Source organism: Drosophila ananassae, chromosome 3R (assembly GCF_017639315.1).
Source record: "Drosophila ananassae strain 14024-0371.13 chromosome 3R, ASM1763931v2, whole genome shotgun sequence".
In the NCBI taxonomy this organism is placed as follows: domain Eukaryota; kingdom Metazoa; phylum Arthropoda; class Insecta; order Diptera; family Drosophilidae; genus Drosophila; species Drosophila ananassae.
Genome location: NC_057930.1, coordinates 288,829 through 313,485, shown reverse-complemented (window position 1 = coordinate 313,485; position 24,657 = coordinate 288,829). Strand labels below are relative to the sequence as shown.

The 24,657-nt window shown below is 37.1% G+C and overlaps 1 protein-coding gene across 1 annotated transcript in view; it reads right to left on the bottom strand.

Annotated features, from left to right (window-relative positions):
• The window catches only part of LOC26513764 (nipped-B protein), a 70,044-nt gene that overhangs the window by 27,956 nt on the left and 17,431 nt on the right, over positions 1-24,657 (bottom strand). The window contains 3 exon segments of the mRNA XM_044716554.1: positions 21,846-21,910; positions 21,913-22,072; positions 22,133-22,461. Of these exon segments, the coding sequence (XP_044572489.1) occupies positions 21,846-21,910; positions 21,913-22,072; positions 22,133-22,461 (554 nt within the window).

The following is a 24,657-nucleotide window of genomic DNA, read 5'->3' as shown; positions in this document are numbered from 1 at the left end:
AGCGAATGGTTAACAGAGTCAAATGCTTTACTGAAGTCAGTGTATATGCCGTCTGTTTGTAAGCCATTCCGGAAGCCATCCGTGATAAAAGATGTTAGCTCCAATAAGTTGGTAGTGGTAGAGCGTCGCTTCATGAAGCCATGCTGGCACGGAGTTATTATTGAACTACATAGGTGTTGCAAATGTGAAGTGATAAGTTTTTCAAAAAGCTTAGGAATTGCTGACAATTTAGAGATGCCTCTATAATTTGCAGCATCGGATTTTTTCCGTTTTTTATGCAGCGGAATAATGAAGGATTCCTTCCACATAAGGGGAAAGATCGAAGTTTCCAGCGATAGATTACAGATTTTATCGAGCGCTTTGCACTGTAATATGCACATATATGCACCATTAATTAATATCTTATATTGTAAAAGCAGAAACCCCATGAGCTCGGAGCGGCAACAACAGCTGCTCCGAACATAATCCAAATGAATAAAACGAATAAAGAATTAAACTAAAACTTCAGCCATCTTTACAAACGGTTTGGGAATGCATCTACATACTTGGAAAACCTTCGATAAAATAATACATGGCGACCGTGACAGGACACAGGACATCGAAGGATCCCCAACACATTAGACATCAAAGGATCAACAACTAAAAAAAAAAAAACATCAACAAAAAAAAAACACGCACACAGCAGCGGCCACTTATGATTTAAATGGAAAACAAAATATCGCAGTAAGTAGAGTGTGATGTGTGCAAAACGAAGTGGTGTGGTTCAACGTTTAAAAGCCAGAAAGGCTGAATTACTGAAGCTACTAAATAGCGGAAGTAAATTAGAATGGAACAGCTCGGTGAAAATACACGCCGAAGTTGAACACATTAAAAATCTGTTAACGCAAAGAAAGAATAAAACAACAGCCACACACATCCAGCTACACTGCAATACCAAACATATCCAAAGACAAAATAAAACATAATCCACCGCCAAAGCAGGAGTTACCAAGGATAAAGAAGAGATGCCCCAATGACTGCAGAGGACCCCTGGAATCACCGTTCTGCGAAGAAACCTGTGCCAGCACCGGTGCCCCAACAACCAGATAAAGAAGATAAGCCTGTGCAGCCAGCACCGGCCCCGTTTAGCGCTCCAAGCTAAGCCCGGAACAGCGAACCGACAGCGCTACCAAGAGCGCAAAACTTTTTTTTCCCCCCATGCACTGCGTTGCATATATTTTTGTATTGCACTTCGATGCATATTGTTTTATAGTATAAAAAAAAATTCTTTGTAAAATTGGGCTACATTAAAGTTGCCCGATTAGCGTGTGGCCTGAAAACCATACAAAAAATAGGCAGGTTTTTCTTGGAAAAAATAGAAATACTAAGAACAAAAAAGGGTGTGTCAAGCCTACGCAAGACAGAAGTGAAACTTCTAGTATTCCTCTCTCTCTATTTTCATTTCATCATCTCTATTTTCTCTCTTAGGTTAGTTTGAAAATTAGAGGTTAAATAATTCAACGACGAAGCATGAATTTGCTTTTTCTAATATTTTCTTATAGATGAATGACGTTCAATTAATGTATAGTTCCAAAAATTTTCAATTTATTCACAAGTATACAATATTACATAAATAACAATACTACAATTAAAAATTACAAAGAAATTACAATGACAATTTACCAATCATGTGCCATTTTCATTGTCAATTTCATGAATATCATTTCCTAATGTCGTGATAATTGGGTTATGGTAACTAAAGTGCGAGATATATACGTGAGCACTTAAATCCTTAATTAATCGTGCAAAAACTGCATCGATTGTTGTCCCGTGTCTAGTCGTGCTAGTGTTCCTATCATTAACAATATCCAAATTGAGTGTGTTTTTGAAAAAGTTCAATAACTCTACAGATTCTTCCCTCGCGATATTAACATTAAAATCTCCCGAAATGATCATAGGAATTTCGTGATAATTCTTATTCAATAGCCTCGAACCACCCTCTTGTATATGGCAGAAGCACATGGTGGATAAAATCTTTGATATCAGTAATCGATTTACCTGGTGAGATATAAATCGACACCATAATAATTGTTTTCCCATTAGCCAGAGAGCATTCTGAGGCGTGGCGCAGTTCGCTGGTGTCTGAGAGAGAGGAAAGAAGAGAAGAGAGACAACGTTCGTGAGCGGCTCCCCCACCTCAACGAGCGCATATGGTGAGAGAGGGACAGTGAACGGTGAGCGGTGGTGGGGGTACTCGCATTTTCGTGTCGATCCTGACTCGGTTTTACTCCGTCCCCGAAAATCCATTACGCGCCTAAAGAAGTTTCACTTCAAAAAAAAAAACAACCAATATATAATATATAAAAAAAAAATTTTATGGAAAAAATAAAAATAAGAACACAAAAAAAACACAATTTATATATAGCCAAATTTGGCATTTTTTTTTAAATGAGCCAAACTGAATGGCAAATAAATAATAAATTAAATTATACAATTTACACAAAAAATTGTATACCAGTTTTTGAGAAAATACCCAAAATGGGTTCAGTAGATGTAAAACAAGTGGACTCCACAGCAAATGTAATAAATAAAATTGAGTCTAACACAATGAACACAGAATTGACAAATATCCTATTATCAATTATTGTATTCATTTTGATCGCATTCATTTTGTATAAAGCATACATTTTTCATAATAAATGTATAGCTAAAAGAGCGATTAATAAAAGACAGGCTATCGATCTGGACAAAATAAAAAAAGAAAACAACAAAAAAAAAGAAGACAATTTTATATATATATAATAAAAAAAAAAATAACAACGCTCAATGCCAAATTCTGATATATTTAAGATACACCCATGATATATTAAAAAAAAAAAACGATTTCATAATGTTCTTGAATAATCTTATCTTTACGTACAATGAAAATAAAATAAAATAAAAATAAATAAAATAAAGAAAGTTGAAAAGAAAATAATTCCAGTATGAGTACACAAAGAGCCATAGACAAAACAAAAGGACCCATATTGCAATGAAAGAATCAAGCATTTAGTATCAACAACCCCAGTTAGTGTGTATGAGTTAGAAATACTTTGTATAGAAACATTTAACTGCCACGTTTCACCATTGTTTCACTGCACCGCAACCCAAAAGGAATAGTATTAACAACAATTCCGGGTGTGCTAGTGAAATCAAGAATAGACGAGCATCCACTCTTAGGTAGAACGAGTTTTATGATGGTTTCTAAAAGATAATCCATACCCATAATATAATGGAATGGTGGAATGAATTATCGAAAGAACTATCATGCATTAAAGCAGAATTACTAACACAGAATAGACCGATACAAAAAACAACGGTCAGTAAACACGTAGAAATATTAGTTAAATGCTTTAATGAAGCTCGAATATTAATATATAAACACAGAGAAAAGTTAAATCCGGATCACTGGTCTCGAGTATCAAAGTTTTTGATCAGACTAAGATCTAATCTAACATCTGTAAAAGAAAGGTTCACGCTTGATATTTCAATACCTACTATTCTCAATACTTCAATAACAATTGAAGCTGGTGACGAACCAGAATCAAACGAAGATATTGACCAACAAGAAATACAAGAAAGCGATATTAACAACCTTACGGTTCCAGCAGTCCTTATTTAATCTGAATTATCAGACCAGGACTTGACCGACTCTGAATTTAACGACAGCATTGTAGAATTAAAATCAACCACAATGGCTGACGAGAGCATTGCCCAAAGAGTATACATTAGAGAAATATCGAATGCATCCCTGAATTTAACGGGCAAAGGTTACACCTTCAAAGATTTATAACAGCTTTGAGGTTAGTTAACCTAACGAAAGGCACATTCGAGAAAGTGGCTGTAGAAGTAAATAAATCAAAAATAATTGGATCAACTTTATACAGAGTCCAAAATGAAAGAACTATAGAAGCAATAATCAGAAAGCTACAAGACACTATAGTCGGAGAAACCTCTGACATAATTAAAGCCAAAATGAGGAAAACAACCCAGAAAGGCAAAACCGCGGAAAAATTCACGACGGAAATAGACAACTTAAGGAAACTCCTAGAAGCTTCATACATTGACGAAGCTGAACACGCTGACAAATTCAGTACCAAGGAGGCCATCACCACAATGGTTAATAACTGTGAGCATGGCCGCCTCAAAACAATAATGGAAGCAGGCACTTTCGTAACTATGAATGAAGCCGTCACAAAGTACATACAATGCAGTACTGATATGACAGGTAATGCCAATTCAATATTATTCACCCAACGAGGAAATAATTATCGCGGTAATAATTTCAGAAACAATTATCGCGGTAGAGGTAATAATCGAGGTAATTATAATAATACCAGATATTACCAAAATAACGGTTATAATCAAAACACTAGCTACTACAGAAATAACGGTAATCAGAATAACAGTTATTACACGAACAACAACCGCGGCGGAAATAACCGTGGTGGAAACAACCGCGGCGGAAATAGCCGTGGGGGAAACAACAATAATAACGGTAATAATAATAATAACCAAAATAACAATATAAGGATAGCCCAAACGAATTCGGAAAACTCCCAAACACCTTTAGATACACGTCAGTAAGAAACAACAAAATGCACACTATAAATCTCAGTCAAAGTACATTCGTTAGTTTCATAAACGCAGCAACAGGAAAATAATTAGTTTTTCTACTAGATACAGGTGCAGAAATATTCATATTAAAGGAAAATTCAGATAATTTACAAAACATTCAAGATAATCATATCATAAACATACAGGGTATAAGCCAAGAGGTTACCAAATCAAAAGGCATAACTTCTATTGAAATTCAGACTTCTAAGTACATCATCCCATATGATTTTCATATAGTAAATGTGCAATTCGCTATTCCTTGCAATGGGATACTGGGAATATATTTTATCAAAAGGTACAATTGTCAATTAGACTTTAAGCCTTCTGAAGACTGGCTTGTAATTAGACCAAATAATCTCAAATATCCAATTTATGTTCCGATAACATACAGTTCTGGCAACAACTCCCTAATTCAGCCAGCAAGATCACAAGTCATCCGAAAAATTAAGATAAATTCCGAAGAAAATAGTGTATTAATTCCGAATCAAGAGATTCATAAAGTTATCTATATAGCAAATACCATAGAAACAGTCCAGGTAAGACTACTAAATACCACAAATATAGATCAGGTAGTTAATATTAAAAATATTCATCATGAACCACTTTCAAACTACGATGTAGTAAAAACAGACCCAGAAAACCGTAAAAAAAACTGTATTATCCCAACTTACAAAAAACTTCCCTCAATTCAATGATCCACTTACAAAATTATGCACCCAGTATAGTGATGTATTCGGACTAGAAACCGAAGCGATCACTACAAATAATTTCTATAAACAAAAACTGAGATTAAGTGATGATGAACCCGTATATACAAAAAATTACAGAAATCCTCATAGTCAACAAGACGAAATTCAAAGACAAGTCCTAAAACTCATTAATGATAAAAGAGTAGAACCCTCTGTATCACCTTATAATAGCCCACTTTTACTAGTACCAAAAGAGTCACTCCCAAATTCAGAAAATAAAAAATGGCGATTAGTAATTGATTATCGTCAAATTAATAAAAAACTCTTATCTGATAAATTTCCACTCCCTAGAATTGATGACATTTTAGATCAACTAGGTAGAGCAAAGTATTTCTCATGTCTCGACTTAATGTCCGGTTTTCACCAAATTGAACTCGAAAAAAATTCACGAGATATAACATCCTTTTCAACGAACAATGGTTCATATCGTTTCACGCGATTACCATTCGGTTTAAAAATGTCTAGCGCCAAACTCCTTTCAGAGAATGATGACTATAGCTTTCTCTGGATTGGAACCTTCGCAAGCATTTCTTTACATGGATGACTTAATAGTCATAGGTTGCTCCGAAAACCACATGCTCAAGAACCAAACTGATTTTTTCGAGAAATGTAAAAAACACAACCTAAAGTTACATCCCGAAAAATGATCAGTTTTCATGCATGAAGTCACCTTCCTAGGACATAAATGCACAAATAAAGGAATCTTGCCTGACGACAAAAAATACGACGTCATTCAGAATTACCCAGTCCCGCATGATGTGGACAGCGCTAGAAGATTCATTGCATTTTGCAATTATTACAGACGTTTCATAAAGAATTTTGCAGAATACTCCCGTCACATAACAAGGTTATGTAGGAAAAATGTAAAATTCGAATGAACAGAATGTCAAAACGCTTTCGAACATCTAAAATCAGCATTAACCCAAATTAAGCCAAACCCAACTCTGTTGCAATACCCACATTTTAGCAAAGAATTTTGAATAATTACAGATGCTAGCAAATACGCTTGTGGAGCAGTACTAACTCAAAATAAAAATGGATTACAGCGTCCAGTTGCATACGCATCAAGATCCTTTACGAAAGGTGAAAGCAACAAGAGCACTACAGAACAAGAATTAGCAGCTATTGGGCAATAACATACTTCAGACCATATATTTATGGTAGACACTTCACTGTCAAAACAGACCACAGAGCACTTACCTATTTATTTTCAATGATAAATCCCAGTTCCAAACTAACACGAATGAGACTTGAATTGGAGGAATATAATTTTACAGTAGAGTATCTAAAGGGTACAGATAATTATGTAGCCGATGCGCTGTCTAGAATAACAATCACCGACTTGAAAAACATACATTTAAATATTAAAATTCTGAAAGTCACTACCAGAAACCAAAGTAGACAAAAATCCTGCGCAGGAAATGAAAAAATAGAATTGCATAAGCAATCCATAGAAAAAGCTTTTACTGGAAAAATATGTCCAAAGACATAAAAGAGTACATAAAGAAATGTCCTAACTGCCAAAAGTCTAAAACAACTAAACACACTAAGACCCCATTAACTATAACTGAAACTCCACAAAGAGCTTTCGATAGAGTAATTGTGGATACGGTTGGTCCACTACCAAAATCAAACAATGGAAACGAGTACCAAATACCTGGTAGCGATACCAATACCAAATAAAAGTGCAAATACGGTAGCAAAAGCTATATTTGAAGATTTTATTCTAAAGTACGGTCCAATGAAGACGTTCATTACGGACATGGGAACGGAGTATAAAAATTCAATTATTGAAGGTCTATGTAAAAATTTAAATATTGAAAACATAACTTTGACTGCACATCATCACCAAACTGTAGGTACCGTGGAGCGAAGCCACAGAACAGTCAATGAGTACATTCGTTCATACATCTCAGTTGACAAAACGGATTGGGATGTATGGCTACAATATTTCGTCTATTGTTTTAATACGACCCCCTCTATGGCACATGACTATTGTCCATATGAGCTAGATTTTGGTAAAACTTCTAATTTACCAAAGCATTTTAATAGCATAGAAAACATAAAACCCCTTTATAATATAGAAGATTGTGCTAAGGAATCAAAATTCAGATTAGAACAGGCATTTAAGAGAGCCAGACTAATGCTAGAATCTCATAAAACAATACAAAAAATTATTTACAACAAAACTAGTTTAGATTTTGAGTTGAAAATAGGAGATAAGGTCTTATTAAAAAATTAAACTGGACATAAGCTAGATTTTAAATATACAGGCCCTTATAAGGTAGAACAAATAGGAGATAGGGATAATATAACTATATCAGACAACACAAATAAAAAACAAATAGTACATAAAGATAGATTAAAACCTTTTATTTCATAATCAATCAAAATTTCATAAATATATCACGTATGGCCATACATAAAAACAAAAAAAAAAAGGAAAGAAAAATGACCAACTAAATAAAAAAAAAAATAAATAAATAAATAAATAAATTAAAAAAAAAAAAATAAATAAAAATAAAAAAATAAGCATACCGAAAATAACACAAAAAAAAAATCTTATTGTTAACATCATTTATTAAATTTTTACAATCTATGTTAGAAAATAACTTCATTAAATTGCGTTATTTTTCAAAAGGAGGGAGATGTAATATGCACATATATGCACAATGAATATCTTATATATATATATCGACCACCCACTGTACCAAGAGTACTTAAAGGGTACACACTGTAACACTTTGTCGCAGTGTTTATGTTATCCAAGGTCTCGGTCATAAACCTAACTCCACCGAAATATGAATCGCCCGCTGTGCCTTTGCTGTACGTCGAAAAGTGCATATGTCCGCATATACGTAACACGAGAAGACCTTATGCATGTCCACATACCTCCGCCTAAGCGAACATAACATAAATATATATTCATATATAAATATTTAAGAATACATAACCGTCTCTCCGCTGCCGCTTTGGGCAGCGCAGCTACGAGACTTAGACCTCCTTTAACTCCTAAGTAAAATTGTAAAAGCAGAAACTCCCATGAGCTCGGAGCGGCAACAACACCTGCTCCGAACATAATCCAAATGAATAAAATGTATAAAGAATTAAACTAAAACTTCAGCCATCTTTACAAACGTTTTGGGAACGCATCTACATACTTGGAGAACCTTCGATAAAATAATACAGCACAGAGCCTCGGCGCAGTTCTTCAGAACAGAGCATGGTACTCCATCAGGGCCTGGCGAATACACGGGCTTGACCTTAAGAAGATCCGATAACACACCATTTTGATCGAAAGATGGGCAAAATATAAAATTGGCTGATTGGATATCATAAGTGTAAGGCTGGGCTGAGCTGCTGCTAGGTGAATACGTAGTTTGAAAAAACTGTGCAAAGAGATCGGCCATTGCCTGATCAGTGTTCGCATAAGAGTTCTCAAACGTAAGCAGTGGGGGAAAAGATACATGTTTATGCTTAGTGTTTACAAAGTTATAAAACTGCTTCGGATCCTGAGTAAACTGAATCCTGCAGCGGCGAATATAACTCCTATAACATTCTGCGTTATGCACGGGGAAATTGGATCGGGCTACTAAGTATCTAGAATAACTAACTTTACAGCTAGATAATCTATGTTTAGTCAAAAGTCTATTCATACTATTCTTTAAGTTGTTAAGATGCCTTGTATACCAAGGCGGATTCGTTGAAGCGGACGGATATTTCCACGGCACACAAACGTCAAAAAATGAGTTTACTGTGAAATAAAATTTTTGTAATGCTACGTTTATATAATCGCATGCCAGTAAATCAGACCAATCATATTCCGAAATTAACTTATTTAATTTGTTACTTATTTAATTAATAATGTTGGCGGTTCGGACGAAGGTGGTATGTGGTATTGATCGGTGGTATTGATCGGACAAAGTTTTTTTGATGCAAAGGAATTCAATGTCACCAAACTCTTGTGATTTTACCTCTTCAGAAGCGAGTTTGGAGTCTACAGAGATTAACACTCCTCCTCCTCTTCGCTGAGGAGTGGAGTTTCCTACTAGGAAAAACTTCGTAAGTAAGTGTAAGTAAGTAAGTAAGTGTTAGAGAAGTCATTAGTTTTTTAAAACTGAGGAAGATGAAGTGGAAGGTTGGTCAGTGGCCGTAACATGTGGAAGTTTGACACCCACAGGTTTGGTTTTTTTTTTTTCACCGTACTTGGCTGATGTTCTTGGACGAAAATATTCTCTGGCCAAAAGCTGGCGGAACAAATCGTCTTGAACATCTGCAAGGGCACACGTATTTTGAAATTATATAATTTAAATATTTTAAATTATAATAATGACTAAATCGTATGAGATCCATGAGTAAACAATATTGATATATTGAAAATGCGTGTATTAATATTACGCATCCTTTGTTGGCTAAAACAGCTGCATAGCGTCTTGGCATTGAATCGACTAAGTCCTGGTAGCGTTTTTGGGTATATTAGTCCATGACTTCTTAATAACACCCCCAAGGAAATCTACAGTCGATGGTTTTTGATCAGCAACTGCCTTCTGAAAGTCGGACCACAGACTCCAAAACTTTAACTGAATTTTTTGAGAACCCCTCCTTTCCCTTTTTACTTTTACTGCTGGAAGATCAAAACAAGAGGCATTTCATTCTTTGCGATGTGTTGCGGCACAAATGTGTTGGCTCGACCGACCAATAAGTATTGACAAATTCTTTAGTAATTCGACTTTATTATTTATTATTTAACTACAAGTTGGAAAAGAAAAACTTTAAAAAACTTTGTCTTTTTTCTCCGGTCGATAGTATCGCAATGTAACGGTAGATCAGTTGCGTGGCCGTTCACCCATATAAGCCAAAATCCCTTCTTTTTTTTCTAATAGGACCATATTGAAGGGATCGAAGCAGAATTTAAATATCGTCGGCAACATTCTCCTCCCCGTGAACGTCCTTCGGATCTTCACTTTCTTTTAAGCCGACGTCCAGGACTGCTATTTTGGCTACTGGGCGGATCATAATTCCATTCCGCGTCCATACTGTTGCCCTGCGTACTTGTCCATCCTTGGCAATCACTACGTCAGTTATGCGTCCTTTGGGCCACGAGTTTCTGGGAAGTTGATCGTCGACGACAACTACGATGTCTCCAATGGCTAACGGTGGGCGTTTGGTAAACCACTTGCATCGTCTGTTTAGTGTAGGCGTGTATTCCCTTATCCAACGCTTCCAAAATTTATCGGCGAAAAGCTGCGTTTGGTGCCATCGTAGCCTCAGGTCAGTGTTGTCTTCTAACATTGGCTTGTAACCGCTCGGTGATCCCAGGAGTATATGGTTTGGGGTTAAAGCCTCTTTGTCTTCGGAATCTAGAGAAACAAAGGTTAATGGTCTGGAATTTAAGATAGTTTCAGCTTCCATTAAGGCAGTTCGTAAAGTTTCGTCGTTAAAGTTATTTGTTGGGCAGATCGATTTTAGGACTGATTTAACAGATCGAACAAGCCTTTCCCACGCTCCTCCCATATGAGGCGCTGCCGGAGGGTTGAATTTCCATATAATTGCGTCATAGAGTATGGTTATATTGTCGAAGTTAATCCTTTTTAGTTCCTCCTTCACTACCTTTTCTGTGGCTTTAAAATTAGTGCCGTTATCTGAGTAGATTTATCTGACTGCCTAGAGTAGGCAGTACGATGGCGTCACCTGCTGGGTCAATGTGTTCATTCTGCCTTGCACACGTATGACACCTGATGCATCCAAATAGACGTTTAGGGCGATAAGCGGGCTGGCTTTATTGATGCATGATCTGGATTTTAAAGAGGTGATCTCGGCAGCATACAATTCAAACTGCGCCTGTTTATATAGCCATGTCTTAGCTGAGCGAACGATGTCAGGGTTTAGACGTTTAGGCAAAGGTTTGCCACAGCATTCGGCACGTAGCTTCTCGATATATAGGAGGAAATTAGCCACAGCCCTGTATAAGCGTTTCCAGTCCGAAAAATAGTAAATTGTTTCTTCATTGAAGGACACGTCCGGTTCTGGCCATTCACCCTCCGGCTGGATAAGAAAGTGGGGCCCTTTAATCCATCGAGAAGCCTCTGGAGCCTTCACGATTTTTGTTGCTAAATCTGCTATGTTTTCTTTTGTTGGAACCCAGCGCCACTGATCAATGGTAGTATTATCAATGATCTCGCCAACTCTGTGCATGACGAAGGGTTGGAAATTGCGTGGGTCGATTTTTAGCCACTGAAGAACAGTCTTAGAATCTGACCAGTAAGTGCAGTTATCGATTCGTAAACCTCGCGTGTTTTTGATTTTTTTTTGCTAGTCCGACTCCCATAACGGCTGCCAGGAGTTCCATACGTGGAATGGAGACGGGTTTCAGCGGTGCAACCTTGCATTTTGCGGCTACTATGGCTGTATCGACATTGTTTTCCTTTTTTATACGAAGATATGAAACTGCGGCATAAGCGTATTCGCTGGCGTCTACGAAGGTATGTAGATCGATTTGCTCTGCTTCTGGTAGCAATCTGGAGTAGTGACGGGGGAAATTCCAACTTAGTAGCTTGTAGAAGGACGATTTTCCATTGCATCCAAAACTCAAGTAGCTCTTCGGGAAGTTCCTCATCCCAGTCTATGCCTGACCGCCACACTTTTTGAAGTAGCATCTTTAGGCCGATTGTGTAGCAAGAGATTAAGCCCAGTGGATCAAAGACGGACATGAGTACCTGCAGGATTTCTCGCTTGGTTGGTGTAGCGTCTCCGTTCAGGACATCTCTTTGAAGTCTTGCGAACCTAAATATATACTTAAAAACGTCGTGTTTTGGATCCCAATACATACCGAGAACCTTTTCAGGTCCACCAAGTTCCTTTGCATTGTGGGTGTTTAATTGGCGCTCTCCAAAATGATGCATAACCGCGGCGGAGTTTGAGATCCAGTTTCTTATTGTGAATCCTGCATTCGCATGATATCCTTGACTGCTGATGCCACTGATACCGCCTCGGAATCATTATTGTAGGTGTCGATGAGATCGTCCATATAGTGTGCCTTGGTTATGGACTCGTATGCTCGAGGATTTGTGTCTTTGAATGCCTCTGCGTTTTTGTCGCGTACATAATGGGGCGATACAAGGTGCGCAGCAAATTCCGAATGTCATCGAACGCATGACGAAGGTCCTTGGGGTTTTTTTGTCGTTATGGAACCATAAGAACCTTTGAACTTGCATATCGCTTTCTTGTATGGTAATTTGATGGAACATCTCTGCAATGTCGGCGCACACGGCGATACGGCCAACTCTAAATGCCATAAGAACCTCTGCGAGTGGATTTAGATAATCGGGTCCATTTAAATAAAATTTAAAATAAATAATCTGGACCATACCTGATGTTCTTCCTTATTTATGTCTGCAGGTTCTAGTTCGATTGCATATCCTTTAGACACAAGATTGTTGATTTGGTCTTGAACTCGCTCGAAAAATTCTGGATCTCTCTTGATTTTTGACCGCAGGCATTCCAGGCGTCTTAAAGCAGTTGAAAGGCTTTCTGGCAGCGTAGCACGGTCATCTCGCCAAAGAAGACCAACCTCGGTAGCGGCTATTTACCTTTTTGCATGTGTCTTCAAGAATGCGTATGGCCTTTTTGTCATCTTCCGATTGAAGCTTTCGTGGAGCTATAGGGTCTACATTAAAACTATCCTTGATGGCTTTGTCGAGTTCGCCCCAGTTGCATTCGCAGTGATGTAGAGAAACATGTTTGCTTGAGTTTCCTGTTCCTTGGATGCTCCATCCTAGAGCACATTTTGAGGCGATGGGTTCGTTGCGTCCTTCCTTCACGGATTTTTCTGGGAACTGCTAATGCCCAGTTGTTAGTACCGATAAGAATCATAGGCTCTGCGTTATAATATGATTTCAGAGGCAATCCATGTAAATATTTATACCTTTTGCATAGTTGTCTGCATCAACGGTCTGCTTTGGTAATGACAGCTTTTTAACAGAGTGCACTTTGTTAAGCCACATCTTTTTCGAATTTCCAGTCTCTGATATTTGAAGTTGCGCTCTCTCTGAAGTATCCTCCATTCTGGTGGTGCCGCCGGTCCACTGTAGGCATAGCGGTTCATTGTTGTGGCAATTTTTAGATCCTTCAGGAATACGCTTTCGATGAGAGTTACTGATGAGCCTTCGTCCAGAAAGGCAAATGTATTAATGGAAGTTCCTTTTCCATACAGAGTGACTGGCAGAATTCGGAAGTATTGTTCTTCCATAATGCCTTCTTCATGATGAGCACTAACTAGCTCTGATTGAGTTGGATCTCTATGAAGTAACGGGTGATGCTTGGATTGGCAGTTGTCGACTCCGCAGTCGCGCCTGGAAAAACATTTACGGCGATGGGCCTTCAAACATCTGTAGCAAGCCCGAGAGTCGTTTATAATTCTTTGTCTTTCTGGAACAGTTAGCAGCTTAAATTTTTCGCATTGGGCGGCGGTGTGTTCAGTAGAATTACACATAATGCACGTTTGGCTCGCTCTGGTTTCTTCCTGGAGATCGACCTCCGTATCGAAAGTTGCTTCGTTCGACGATCCTCGTCGAGTTTGTGAATGGGTGTTTACACTGTTGGTCTTTGCGCTTGATCCGGGTAGTACGGTAGAGGCTGCTTCCGCTAGTTTATATAGCCAGTCGCTGAAAGATTGTATTATGGGAATCGAATCGCACTTGTCAACGAGTTCCCGTAGCAGCATTGGATTGTCCATGTGTCTATGTAACCGGCAAGCTTCCATTGTGGCGCAGGCGTTGCGGACTGCCATGGCGAAGTCTATTAGTGTCTCCAGCTTATCTTTGTGCACGTTGATTTTACGGATCCTGTCTATCAGTCGATCGAGGATTTGCTCAGGTCGTCCAAAAAATGTTTTCAGCGTACTGATGACTTCTGGAACCAGTGTTGGTATCAGCAGCTTATCACGGACCAACTCGTACGCTTTTCCCTTCAAGCATTTTTGAAGGCGCAGCATGTTTTTCAGCGTTCGAAAAGCCTACTACAGCGCAACTGTTTTCGTACGTACCTATGAACATGGGCCATTTCTCTGGGATTACCGCTAAATGGGGGAAGATCCGCTGGCAAGACTTGTCTTGCGGCTAGTTGTGCAGTAGTTGGTCCAATCTCTGGGAAGGGGATTGTGTTTACTCCCTGTTGCTGGGAAAGAAAGGTATACTTTTGATGAATGTACTTTCTTTCAGCTTCACGCGTCTCTTCAAGCATTGCCAGCATTAGATTACTGTTGCTCGGGGCGCTTGTCGGCTCAGCTAACGTGAAGGCTTGTTGCTTGTTGGGTTGAATTTGTGGTTGATAGGCATCCAGCTGTTCCTGGGCAGACTTAGCGCTATTAATGGATTGAACTTCCTGTGGATGCGGTGGTACTGGATAATCGCTGCAAGTTGAAATTACGTCGTCTTCCTCTTCCTTACAGAATGTGCATTTCCAGTTTTGGACACCGCTATTTAGCCCACTTTTTTGCATATGTTACACACCGTTGTATCTTGCTCCGTAGGCATTTTGGAATGTCAAGATATTTATGTATAATTGTGTATTTGATGTTGACGATTCTATTATGGTGCTGTTTTTGCGTTTGCCACTTAGGACCTGTTCACTTTTTGTGATGTACTACACGAGGTTGCATTCAGATTGCCTTTTTTACATGTATGTATGTGCATGTGTGGGCGTCTGTGCAGATGTCTTCGGGTATTTCACAATTTCTGATGAAATTCAGGCGTCTGTTGGCTTTCGCTTATTTGGCGTTTGTTGAAGTAAAGTTTTTTAAAGAAATGTTGTGGCACAAATGTGTTGGCTCGACCGACCAATAAGTATTGACAAATTCTTTAGTAATTCGACTTTATTATTTATTATTTAACTACAAGTTGGAAAAGAAAAACTTTAAAAAACTTTGTCTTTTTTCTCCGGTCGATAGTATCGCAATGTAACGGTAGATCAGTTGTGTGGCCGTTCACCCATATAAGCCAAAATCCCTTCTTTTTTTCTAATAGGACCATATTGAAGGGATCGAAGCAGAATTTAAATATCGGCGGCAACACGATGGGTATCATTACAGGTTGCAAGATATTCACATAGACGTATTGATCCATAATAGTTTTAATCCAGTGTCCAGGACCTACTCCATTGTATGAAAAGCAGGCCCATACCATGACGCTGCAACCTCTTTATAGTCTTTGTGGTGTACTGGGGCTTGTATTCCGAATTCTTGGGACGTCTAACATACGATTGGGATCCTTTACTACCATATATGACCATGTTGCTTTCATCGGACCATAAAATATTTCTCCATTGCTGGGATTTTTCTTGGGCAGGCTTTTAGATTATGTTGTCTAAGATATGTGCGCACTGTTTGATCCGTTGCAGCAATATTCAGGTCCATTTTCAGGTCTATAGCAGGCTTGAAAGGTTCCCTTTTGCTATGGCGAACCAACCTTTTGACTATAGAGGGGACAGGGAACTTTCTACCGCGTGTTTCTTTACTTTTGTTATGGGTAATGGCGTTTCTTATCATCTTATTTGAACATCCAACAAGACGACCCACTTCTCGAAAGAATTTTCCATCCTTGATCAACTTTTTGATGAGATCACCCTCTTTATTACTGCAGTGTTTTCCACGACCCATTTGAATGTTTTTTTCTTATTGAAATAATGAAATTGAAGACAACTTTAAACTGCTTAAAGTAAAAAAAAAATTAGCATTTCTGCGTGCATTTTTAAGATATCTGGTAACTAAGATTTGGGTAACTAAAACGCCATTTTTGTTTTGTAAGAATATATACTACATAAACAAATTTTATTTTAAAAATAAAATAGCAACGCCAATAACATTTTATTTTAATAAAAATCTAAATGTGATGTGGTGGTGCTATACTTTTTTTTTGCGCGGTTCCCACTGCATACGTACAGCCCACCTCCCGTCCAATCGACCAAGGGACGCTGCCGCGTGACGTACGGCTCGAATCGCGGGAATAGATCCGAGATAGTTAAGCGAAAAGTAGGCGAAAGATATCACGAGGAAGAGTGTTGCACAGATAAGGCGGTTAATATAAGCGATTTAAGATTGTCAGTAGAGCAAGGTGACAAGATGTGGTAGAGACCATTGTAGTCCGAACATAATACCCTGAACGGATCGTGTTGGGCATATGTCGAACTACAATGGCTGAGGAGTAGAGGACGAAAGTTTCTAGTCCTTCTACTAGGAACGTTAAAATTTAAGCGTATGCTGGTTTATATTTCCATAAATAAGATTGTATAGAAACATGACACCCAGCATCGTTCTACGGTTTGTTAATGATGGTAAGTTGATTAGTAAAAGTCTACTACGATAAGAGGGGAGGTAAAGATTTGCATCCCAATTAAGTCCCCTAAGCGCAAAAGTAAGGAAGTTTTTTGTACAGATTCAATGTGATCTTGGTGTACGGGTCATTAAATTCTTTTGACCATCTTTTAATAAAACCAAGCACACCCATAGCTTTATTAACCATGGTAGATATATGGTCGGTAAATTTAAGTTTCAAATCTAATAGGACACCTAGATCGTTAACCTGAGTTCATTGTTCTAAGGCGTTCCCATAGAGAAAGTACATAGCCTGGTGAGGACTAGATCGGTAAAAAGACATAAGTTTACATTTCGATCCATTAAGCTTTAGGTTATTTGCTAAACACCAATTTTGAAGTTTATCCAAATCGGATTGAAGTCTAGACTGGGCGCTAGTGAATTTATACTGAAGGCATAGCTTAACGTCATCAGCGTACATAAGTACAAGTGAATTAGTTAAGGCAAGGGGCAAGTCATTAATAAACAGTGTAAAAAGTAGGGGTCCAAGATGGCTTCCTTGGGGCACCCAGATGTGGCGCGGTAAAATAAAAGATGTTAGCTCCATAAGTTGGTAGTGGTAGAGCGTCGCTTCATGAAGACATGCTGGCACGGAGTTATTATTGAACTACATAGGTGTTGCAAATGTGAAGTGATAAGTTTTTCAAAAAGCTTTGGAATTGCTGACAATTTAGAGATGCCTCTATAATTCGCAGCGTTTGGATTTTTTTCCTTTTTTTTTGCAGCGGAATAATGAAGGGTTCCCACATAAGGGGGAAAGATCGAAGTTTCCAGCGATAGATTAAAGAGTTTAACGAGCGGTTTGCACAGAGCCTCGGCGCAGTTCTTCAGAACACAGCATGGTACCTCCATCCGGGCCTGGCGAATACACGGGCTTGACCTTAAGAAGATCCGATAACACACCACTTTGATCGAAAGATGGGCGAAATATAAGATTGGCTGATTGGATATTATAAGTGTAAGGCTGAGCTGAACTGCTGCTAGGTAAATACGTAGTTTGAAAAAACTGTGCAAAGAGATCGGCCATTGCCTGATCAGTGTTCGCATAAGAGTTCTCAAACGTAAGCAGTGGGGGAAAAGATACATGTTTACGCTTAGTGTTAACAAAGTTATAAAACTGCTTCGGATGCTAAGTAAACTGAATTCTGCAGCGGCGATACTAAGTATCTTGAATAACTAACTGTGCAGCCACATAATCTATGTTTATTTAAAAGTCTACTCATACTATTCCTTAAATTTATAAGGTGCCGAAGAAGTTGAAGGTGTTGTTATGGTGTTGAAGCGGACGGATATTTCCTCGGCACGCAAGCGTCGAAAAATATGTTTAAAGTGTAATAAAATTTTTGAAATGGGATGTTTATATCCTCGCATGCCAGTAAATCGGACCAATCAAATTCCGAAATTAACTTATTTAATTTCATAAAGTCAGCCTTACGGAAGAAACGAAATTTATGAGATATTTTTCAACTGTATATAATAATTACATCTTTTTAATTGCGCGAATCGTCCCGCCTCTGAGATTTATTTAAAAGTTTGCGAGACATTTAACAAAAATAAATTTTCAACAAAATCAATTTCAACATGTCATGTATTATCAACTTCAATATTTTATATTTGTCTTTATATTTCACACATATTATAGTTGTTTTAAACTATTTTACCAGTAGCGTAACCAATTTCAATAATTTTAAACTTGTTTTGCATCCTGACCATGTCGAAGCAGATCTTACAAGAGTTTTACACCCACAGGTTTGGTTATCTTTTTTTTCTCGTACTTGGCTGATGTATTTGGACGAAAATGTTCTCTGGCCAAAAGCTGGCGGAACAAATCGTCTTGAAACATCTGCAAGGGCACACGTATTTTGAAAGATGACGTGTGCCTGGTGTAAGAATATTTGAATTTTGTAATATCCACCACCTTTATGTCGGATTTTGCTTTGGCTTTAATGTAAGCCGAGATATCAATCTCCGAAGTATCAGGGGCAAGCCGGGAAACAAAAATGTGTTTCGATGGTGGGATCACCTGCAAGGGTTTTGGTGCCGCCGTAACTAATACTGCGGCATCAGTGCGTACCGGAGGTCCGGACGGGTTTATTACCCTGTTTGGTGACTGTTACAGGAGTTTGAATTATTTGGGTCTGGGATCACTTGAAGCGATGCCACAGAGGACATATCGGACAATTGCTCATTGATTCCGAGACATTCGGAGGCCGTTTCGGAGACATTCGGAGACATTTTCTCAGGTCCGGCCCTTGGGGTGGCCAGAGATATAAGCGGGCTGCATAGTTGTCGGCTGAGAAGGCTGAAGATTATTCGACCCGAGCACATCACTAAAAGCGGATTTCTTACGCTTTGGAGACTCATTTAGTAGTTGAAGGCTACTAAACTGTGTATCAAGCGCACAGAGTTGGTCATTGATTTTTACGAAAACCACTAATCCACTCCTTGAAACCGCTTTTAGTCTGCCTCATGAACGACCTCATTTCGTCCTGAACAGCACGACAACCATCATAGCAAAAGTGGAGACCAGACCTACGCGAGATTGCATCCGAAACTGAGGCCGTGAACCCGGCACACTTAGCGTGTAAAACGTTTTCACAGAGCCAGCAATGGATGGTAGGCTGGGAAGACGAGATTGTCTTATTGCAAGACTTTAATGCACAGACCAATTTAAAATCCATAATTATTAAAAATTTAAATAATTAATTTAATATTTAAATTTTAATAATTAAGGAGAGGAATTGATATAGCAGCAGTTCAATCTTAATATAATAAAATTCGCACACCATATGCAGTTCGATCGAACTTGAGAGATATGATAGTTAATAGTTATGATGGATACTTGATAGTTATGATAGATAGTTGATATGATGGTTTGAGACTTCAAAAAAAAATGTTTTTCAGAAATTTTTTATATAATAGAACATTATCTCAGGAATATCCTGTGAAAGTTTTCTTGTCGATCGGACTAAAACTTGCTGAGATACCGACGTAACGTAACTTAAAAAGTCCGACTTTACAACCGCGCCAAAAATTCAAAATTGCATTTTTTCAAAATGGTTTCGTTCATCCGCACAAGAAACTAATATTTTAAGTAAATCAATTCAATTTTTTATTTTCGATAACACTGTAAGGCCAGACTTTACGCACCGCAAGATAATAATTTTTTGAAGCGACTCCGCCCGACTGCCCATCACGGAATAAATAATAATTATTTCTTAACAAAAAAATTCCTAGATAGTCTCCAAATATAGCCATGTATCATGTAAAAAAATTAAATAATTATATTCACTCAGAAGTGAAAAAAAAACGCAAAAAATGTGTTTTTTTTCAGCCTCTGAAACCATCCTGCCCCCTTAAATCTCAATTGTAGTCGCATTTTTAATTTATTGCTATTTATTTTTCTGTTATTATTAGACAGTCACAATTATCTGCTAACTCGAACTGATTCTAACAGATGGCGTTCGAGCTCCGAAAAACTGACCCGGTAAATAATTACCCCGTATAATTCAAATATTCCACCTTTTAACATTTTGGTGTTAGCATAGCCGCCACGTGTTTCTTAGACTGAAGTGTAAATTGAATTCATATTATAATGAAGATAATAAAGTGAATATGCCACCAAAAAAATTTAACCTCAACAACGCGAGCAGCAAAGGGTCACGTTCGCAAAACGTGTTGAAAGAGCTCAGCAATTACCACAACAAATCGAAACAATAAATGCAGCTCAAGAATCAGGACTGCAGAAAGTCGTGCACAAGAATCTCAGGAACACCGTGACGAACGTCTGCAACCAAATATTACGGGAATAAGAGCGGCAAAAGAACGAAACATAGCTTCAGTACGAGTACTAGATCGACGAAGGCAAGCCGGTATAAATAAAGTCAGCCAATATACTTCAATAGATCATTTCAAATTTATGGGCAATAAAATATTGAAAACAATAAGAGTAGCGCTACTCAACTCGGTGACCATAATAAATAAACAAAAAGATAAAGAAGCTATTCTGTCTAATTTTCACAAAACAATGTACATTTGTGGCTTAGATTTGAACAATCCATGTTTTTCTCATGGGCAACTATATGTTGCGTGTTCATGTGTTGGGAAACCGTCGAATTTATTTGTGTTAGGTAAAGACAGGTTAACCAAAAACATTGTGTAACCAAAAACATATGCATATAACGCATCATTAAGACACCGATTGGTGTTCAATTAAATTGAAAGTATTTATAATTCAAAAAAATTGATATTAATGTTTAAAAGTTTAAGACTGTCTGCCTTGCCCACCTCATTCATGAGTTTAAGCGTCATATTATTTACTATATTTACTGTAAAATACTTTATTTGTTATAAATTTAAATGGAAATAATAAATCTGATACATTTTTATTTTGTACTTATTGAGTTCTGTTTAATATCAAGTGTAAGAATAATTTAAATAATTGAGTTCAACGTACTTCCCTTTCAAATCTCAGTTCAGTGAATTTGTAAAGCAACATCAACCTTTTCGCCTTTGTTCGTAAATAATTTCATTGTACTAAAGCGTTATAGTAGTAGAAAGTCAAATAGGGATACCACCATATTTTTTTACAAATACCATCTGTGTGAAAAAAGCCACAGCAACGCGTGTCCGGGGTCAGCTAGTGGCAGTATATATTTTAGCATACGTAACCGATAAATATCGGATATATATTCCAACCACTATATATAGGCCGATCCTTATCGAAATTTTATTATAAAAATTATTTCCTATAATATAAATTGGGAAAAAGGTCCCAATGTTCTATCTTCAAAAAAGCAAAAGCAGTGACATTCCCAATTAATAAGTTACATGACAGCTATGATTTAGTCCGACAATTCCAGTAGTTCCGAAAATATATGAAGAGTTGGAGCCTATAGCTTTTAAACTGAGACATTAGTTTTCGTACAACCAGACAGACGGATGCTGATCAAGCAAGAACATAATCCTTTATAGGGTTAGATTTGTCTCCCTCCCTTTTAATCAAAAAATGTATATAAAAAATTTAAATTTATAATACCCACTGCAAGGTCATAGTAAAGATTATATGTGTAAAATGTATGTATGCATCTTACCAATATACGTGTTGACAGCATTTCGTAATACTGGTCAATTAGTACTTCATTACTAAGCACAAATTTCCTACTAGATCCACAGCCGCTTCACGTACAGAAATAGCAGTATCTAAAAATTTTTGGTTGACGCCCATTTGCATATCTTTTCTTTTAAGTACTAATGGATCAACTTCAACAATGTTGGCCAGGCATTTCATTGCACGAGTTCTTACTGCTATAGACGGTCGCTGTGACAGACCAACAACAATTTTTTAGGTTAGATTAATAGTAATACAAAAGAGTAATACTCACTTTACGACTAAAATAATTTTTTTTAAACATCCATCAAAAGATTGACTAAACGGTCGCTTTGTAGCTAAATATTGCGCTATTAATTGAGCATTGTTATAATCGATATATGTCTTCAAATGCGAATGAGTTGTAAGGTGTTGTTCGCCAGAAAGTGAAAACGGTTTAATTTGACTTATTAGGTATTCTTTTCTCGCCTCCAAAGCATTAAACATTTCAATATTGAGTTCAAAGTCCATCACATCAAATGAAGAATTTTCACATTTTTTAGAATCTTCTGCTTCTATTTCTTCACAGGATCCAGAATCTGATGTATCCAAATAATCACCTATAAGGAAAAATTTAGTTTTACCAAATATTCGTTTGATACGTACTTATATATAAAATTGTTTATTTTAAATAATGTTGGTTTAATAAAAACAAATTATAGGATAACGATTAACATTTCAAAACTGTGCAACATTTTGGAAAAAAAATATTACAAGCTTTGCTATTGTGATGTATCCGAATACAATATCTTAGAGTAGGATCACTAACTAATACCAATGATTATTTAGTACAACACATCTGAGACATAGTATACAAACAAACAATTTTCCAACGGCAGGTTCTGGCGCTGGACATGGGGATTGCACAGAATATCGTATCGAAATATAACATCGGTCCAAAAAAATTATGAATTTGAATTTATGAGGAGTTGAGCGTCCGCTGATCGTTGTCTGATTCTTATACTGGCAAATCATTTAAATTCTCTCATGAAAGTCGGTGTAAACCATTATGCAAAATCTACTGTACCAATTGTCTTGAAATTTTGCACAACACATTCTTTAACTATACGAAATTTTACACAGACATTCTTAAACTAATTCCCAAGGTAGGAACGTCAAATTTTGTTTTTTTGTGTTTATTTTTATACCCTAGCAGAGGGTATAATAATGTTTGCAGTAAAGAAGACATCACTGACCTTACAATTATATCATTCAAATGATCATGTTCGTCACCTCGTCTACACGTCTACATCTTTCTGTCTACCCGTTCTCTGACAAGCACGCAGTATATGTATATGTAAGTCGGAACGGCCGGGATCGGTCGACTATATCCTATAGCTGTCATATAACTGATTGATCGGGAATGCCATAACTTTTGTGTTTTTAAGGAAAGAAGACAAACATGCCGTTTAATAATTCTAATAACAAAATCCAGCGAAAGAATGGTAGCTGTTAATATTTCATTGAAGGTTTTGATCCAGCAAATCAGCGAAACAAACATTGTGGATATTACAAACAAGAGAGAATAAAAACAATAAAGGAAAGCTAACTTCGGGCGGAGCCGAAGTTTGATATATCCCTTTGCAGTTGAGTCGCAGTCCGCTAGGTGGCGCCACGCATCTTATATTATTAGATATATAGCGATCGTACATAGTCGGCCGATCCTTATGAAATTTGGCATATTGAATTACACTGTGCGACAAAAAAAAAAAAACGAAATACACTTGGGAAACGAGATAGTGTAGTTGTTAATCTGGTCGAAGAGAACTCAAAAATATTTTTTTTTATATTTTTGGAACCCTCCAATTTTTATTTATTTAAAAAAAACCGTTTTTATTTCGAGACTTTTTGCGCTTTAAAAATTCCTGAACGCGTTTTTTTTCACCGATTTCAAAATTTTCAGTGTTTTTCAATAGTTAAATGTTGTAGCTTTTGAAAAAAAAATATATCTTCGATTTGTTAAACAAAAAGGACAATATTTTTACCACCTGAAACTGAAGATTTCGACTTTATTCGGTGTTTTTCGGAGACAAATTTCATCAATAAATAATGAAAACTGGTGAAGTTATAAAGCTTTTCCCAAAAAAAAGTCAATTCAAACCTTGCGTGCGCTCCGGAGTACCTGTGTGTATAAGACAGGAATATCTCTTCTTCTTATAGTGCTCCCATGGTTTTATTGACTTTTTTTGGGAAAAGCGTTATACTTCAACAATTTTATTATTTTTTTAATGAAATTTGTCTCGTTTATTCATTATTAATGAGAACATATTAATATGTGGCAAAAATGTCCGAATTTTTGTCAGAAGAAAGCAATATACTCTTATTTTTATACACATTGTTCCTCCGAAGCGCTCACTAGGTTGAGTTGACTTTTTTTGGGAAAAGCGTTATAACTTCACCAATTTTCATAATTTTTTGATGAAATTTGTCTCGTTTTATTAAGAATGAATGAGACAACATTGATATGTATCAAAAATGGCCGAATTTTTGTAAGTTGTACCGAAAAACTGGCATCAAAATCCGAAAAACACGAATAAAAGTCGAAAACTTCAATTTCAGGTGTAAAAATTTTGTACTTTTTGTTCAACAAAATCGAAGATATATTTTTTTTTCAAAAGCTACAACATTTAACTATTGAAAAACACTGAAAATTTTGAAATCGGTTGAAAAAAACGCGTTCAGGAATTTTTAAGCGCAAAAAAGTCTCGAAAAACGGTTTTTTTTAATAAATAAAAATTGGAGGGTTCCAAAAATAT